We start from the raw sequence: 4,670 nt of genomic DNA, 5'->3' as shown, positions 1-4,670 counted from the left end.
CCCGTGTCCCCTGCATCGGCAGGCGGACTCTCAACCACTGCACCACCAGGGAAGCCCCCAAACATCTTGATTTAAGAAAGTAGTTCAGTATATTTCTTCAACTGCTTTCTATGAGCAAACATTTGGACATTTGACTGTATTAGAGCAAGTGCAGTATGTATACCCTACCTATTTTTACCAAATATTCTATAAAGTGGCAGTGACTAAAGGGGTAAACAAGTATTTCATTCATAGACTTGATCATTTCCTCCTCCATATAACACTCTGGATGTGTTTGGCAAATTTAGATGAAACCCTTTCCGCTTAAGTATTAGCTGGGTAGACCAGTCATTCTAGCTCATTTCAACAAACATTTTCTTTTCATTTCATTGCAAATCTATTGTCTGTGGGAAGCGAACACAAAAATGTTTCAAATTATTTACTGGCATTCTTTCTGTCTGCTGATTCATGTGAAGTGTGAAGTGTATAAATAGATAAACTTTTTTTTTTCTGGCTTAAAATATCAGTTTAGCCACACCTCTGGATTCAGAGGCCACATTTGTTCTCTAGGCTATGGTTCAGTTCCAAGAACAAGACTGGAGTTTTATAAGAGTCAGGTGAACTCTGCACTTAACAGAAAGGTCGTGAAATGGCAGGATCAAAATGGTGATTTTAGAGTATCATAGAGAGAAAGAAGAATGTGTGTTGGATAAGAATGGCAAGAAAAGGATGGCATAGATAATGTGGAGTAAATAGGCTGTCTAGGCTGTCTAGGAAAGTCCAGATCAAGTTCTAGAAAAGTGCATGCAACCCTTAAAGGTTCCTCAGGACTTTGGATTGTTTACAGGTTCATTATTCACAGGTGGGCGGGACTACTTATAGATGCCACAGTGGGCAGTATTGACAATATTCTATTGCGAAGTGGGGGTTTTTTTCCGACAAAATTTTCTATATTGATTTTTAATTTTTTTGTTTTTTTGCGGTACGCGGGCTTCTCACTGCTGTGGCCTCTCCCGCTGCGGAGCACAGGCTCCGGACGCGCAGGCTCAGCGGCCATGGCTCATGGGCCCAGCTGCTCCGCGGCATGTGGGATCCTCCCGGACCGGGGCACGAACCTGTGTCCCCTGCATCGGCAGGCGGACTCTCAACCACTGCGCCACCAGGGAAGCCCCTCTATACTGATTTTTATTGTCACTTTTCCAGACTACTTTTTTTTTTTAAACTGAAACCACTCATAACACACTTAATGGAGATTACTTGTAAAAATATCCATTAATGAGAATTTTGCAATCTGAGAACATTCAGAAAAAGTTCTGTGGTTATGTGATTGCAATAGGAACCAATAAAGTAGTAGTTTTTCATGGAAATGTTTATTTTCAAAATCTCATTTGTGCGAAACCATACTGAAATATTGTTCATAATATGGCATCAACTTCTACATGTATAGCCCAGTAATTATTTATGCAGTAATCCTTCTCTAAATTATTAAATATTAGATGTCTATACAAAGAATATGCAATGAAGAATAAAAATGATTGGAAATAAATATTCCAAATTATTGATAGAAAATTTTATCATTTTCTTTTAGAGATTATTCAAAAAATCAGTAATGGCCTTTGTGGAATAAATGCCCATTTCCATGTTTATCAGAGTCTCCTTTTTACTAACCTTCTTTTTTTTTTTTTCAGCAAGTCTCCATTCATTTGGAATATTTAACTGACACATCTCAGAATAACTAATACTGGCTGATCAAGTGATTAAAAACTGCAAATTTCTTTCATTTCAGCACCTGCATCCTTTTTTTTTTTTTTTTTTTTCCTTGCATTATGCGGGCCTCTCACTGTTGTGGCCTCTCCCATTTGCGGAGCACAGGCTCCGGACGCGCAGGCTCAGTGGCCATGGCTCACGGGCCCAGCCGCTCCGCGGCATGTGGGATCTTCCCGAAACGGGGCACGAACCCGCGTCTCCTGCATCGGCAGGCGGACTCTCAAGCACTGCGCCACCAGGGAAGCCCCACCTGCATCCTTTTTGAGAAAAGTGAGAAAACCCACATGGGCCTGAAAACCCACGTGTTTATTTATAAAATCCAGTTTGTTCCTAAATAACTTGATGTTTCTCACTGGTGCCCTATTTACAATACCTGTTTTGTAAATAATCAAGGTTGAATGTATTTTTTCTGAGAAATTAAATTCTTATTAAAGTTGGCAAATACATAATGGCTTTTCTGGTTTTCTTTAAAGGATCCCCTTTTTCACCTGGAATCACACAGATCTGAGAGAGGAAGGGGCAGATGTCCTTTTGATGCCAGCTCCTCATTCATCTCCACTTTAATTGGTAATTATCATGGCTGCAGACATCAGGTGGTAGTCATATTGATTTCGAAACTTCAGGCAGATTCTTTGGTGTTTCTTCATATACATTGCTGTGTCATATCTATTTATTGGTGCTGGGAGCATGGATATTAAATTTCAAACCATGCTCACCTGAGCCAATTTTACTCTAAAATAAATGCAGCTGCTATGAAGTATGGACGTCTCATCCAGAAAACACAAATTGTGCCTTAATACCTGATACAAGGTATTTTGTATTATGTCATTTATTGTTCACAAAATGCAATTATGTAAATACTTTTTATAAAAATGTAGCTAGAGAAACCAAACTATTTTAACATATGTTAATTCTTTATGTATTAATTACTCTGTGACTTTAAGGGAACTTCTAATATTCTCTTCTTGGTGCCTTTCTCTGTGTCAGTAGAATTCAGCAGAGAGTCATCTCAATTTGGAATTTCAGTCATTTAATTTAAATTCCTGTTAATTTAAAATGTAAGCGGTAGAGGTTGAGTGGCTCAAACTATGTCCATGTTGGAATAATAGAATAAGCTGGCCATGTCTGATCTGGATTTCAATTGGATTTCAATTAAATTAGACAAGATACATGAAAATCTCACTTAAATCTCAGAAAAATCCTTTTTCTTTAATACAGTTTGGGACCGAAAATGGAACACCCTTATCAAATACTCCAGCACTGCTATGGTACAGACAGCTGATTGAGTTGCCAAGTATAAAGTTGAAGAGAGCAATCCCTGACACCTCACATAGGTGCTGTTAGGAATCATTCTGTTTCCTCAGTGTTGAGAGGTTCTCATAGGTATATGGTACAGATGTACAAGCTTCTGTTATTACATTTGCAGCACTTAGAATTATCTGCTAGTATTAGGTCATCCTGTTTACAGAAAATGAAAACATGTAAAATAACATGTAGAGATTTCTTATCCTAAATAAGTGGGTAAAACTTAAAACTCCCCACTGATGAGTAATCAACATATCTTATGCTGGACTGAGAGTTGATGCAGATGTTCCTGTATATTCTAGAGACAACACGTTCCGTGAACTTATTCCAGACAGTTGATTCTGATGGGCCTTGCATCCGAGTTCCCACAGTCCCCTGTCGCAGTAATGGTACTCAGGTCCAAATAAGTAGAGCTTTTATATATACAGATATTTATTTGTAGAACAAAAAATCTTACGTTAGCTCTAAACAGTAGGGAAGGTTTGATTTACTACAGCTTCATAATTTGAAAGTGCTTTAAGATGAGAATTTCACGTAGTGATTAGTTCTTTAGGAGCTTGAATAAAGAGATATTTTTAAATAATATAAGATTTTAAAGAAAATACTGTGATATCCTGAGTTCCGCTACTCACTCATATATGTGTGTGTATAAACACAGTATGAGGAGGGGAGATTTTAAATATGGGAATTGAGTTGCTTAAGTCAGTTTGGACTTAGTAGGAATCAGAACCTTACGAATGCCACTTTTGGAGAATGCCAGATTCATAAATGTTAGAAATTCGTGGTAGATTAGCAGCATATGAGTTAAAATACATGCATTTGATAGACTCATACAATTCTTTTCTAATGTTTTTAGTGATTTTTGTAACTTCATAGATTTAAGATTTGAATATATCTGGAAGAAAGAGACTGTCTTATCATCTTTCTTTTACCATACAATATATTGCACAGAAAAGGCCTCCTATAAATATCGACTGAATGAAATACTCCCTGAGCTTCCTAAACAAACAAACCAAAAATAAATTTGGGGATAGTATTCACAAGAATATTATAAAAGGTACTGAAAGTCAAAAATTACACAGTAAATGCCACTTCTCTAGTAAAATCCTCAGAAGATTGGAAGAGAACACCATTTATTTTGAACATTTCTTTTAATGGTTAAAAGTAATTTTTTTTAGCCACTCACCACTCAGCCTCCTTGGAGCTTGTTTTTGCATGAAACCAGGAATTTGAAACTGAATTTTTTTAAGAGGGGAAACATTACTGGAGGGACATTTCCAAGTGAATTTCATTGAACTTCCAAATCGAATTACACTATGCTAAAATGTGAAGTGCTTGCCATCTGGGTGACTGTTTCGCTTATTCAGAAAAGAAGTCAAATCATAAGAGCCCTCCAAGCTAAACACAAAAGTTATAGAATAATCCCTGCAAAGAGAAGAAATAAAAATATAATTCTTCTCATTTATCCACTAGCTTTCATCCCAAAGTACCTTTGAGAGATCATTCACTTACTGTGGATATGCAGCAGCCACTGGGATGGAAATCTGATAACCTATGTGAGCCAGCAACTCTTTAAAAGACAGGAAGTAGAAATAATTCACCCAATTGAAAAAGCAGCA

At 37.2% G+C, this 4,670-nt stretch overlaps 1 protein-coding gene across 1 annotated transcript in view; it reads left to right on the top strand.

Annotated features, from left to right (window-relative positions):
- Positions 1-4,670, top strand: part of SEMA3E (semaphorin 3E) — a 122,371-nt gene that overhangs the window by 71,206 nt on the left and 46,495 nt on the right. Inside the window, exon 4 of the mRNA XM_007455382.1 lies at positions 2,220-2,313. Coding sequence (XP_007455444.1) covers positions 2,220-2,313 — 94 coding nt within the window. The remainder of the gene's footprint in view (positions 1-2,219; positions 2,314-4,670) is intronic.

Source organism: Lipotes vexillifer, unplaced genomic scaffold (assembly GCF_000442215.2).
Source record: "Lipotes vexillifer unplaced genomic scaffold, Lipotes_vexillifer_v1.1 scaffold898, whole genome shotgun sequence".
Classification (NCBI taxonomy): Eukaryota; Metazoa; Chordata; class Mammalia; order Artiodactyla; family Lipotidae; genus Lipotes; species Lipotes vexillifer.
This window is presented reverse-complemented; position numbering and strand designations above follow the sequence as displayed.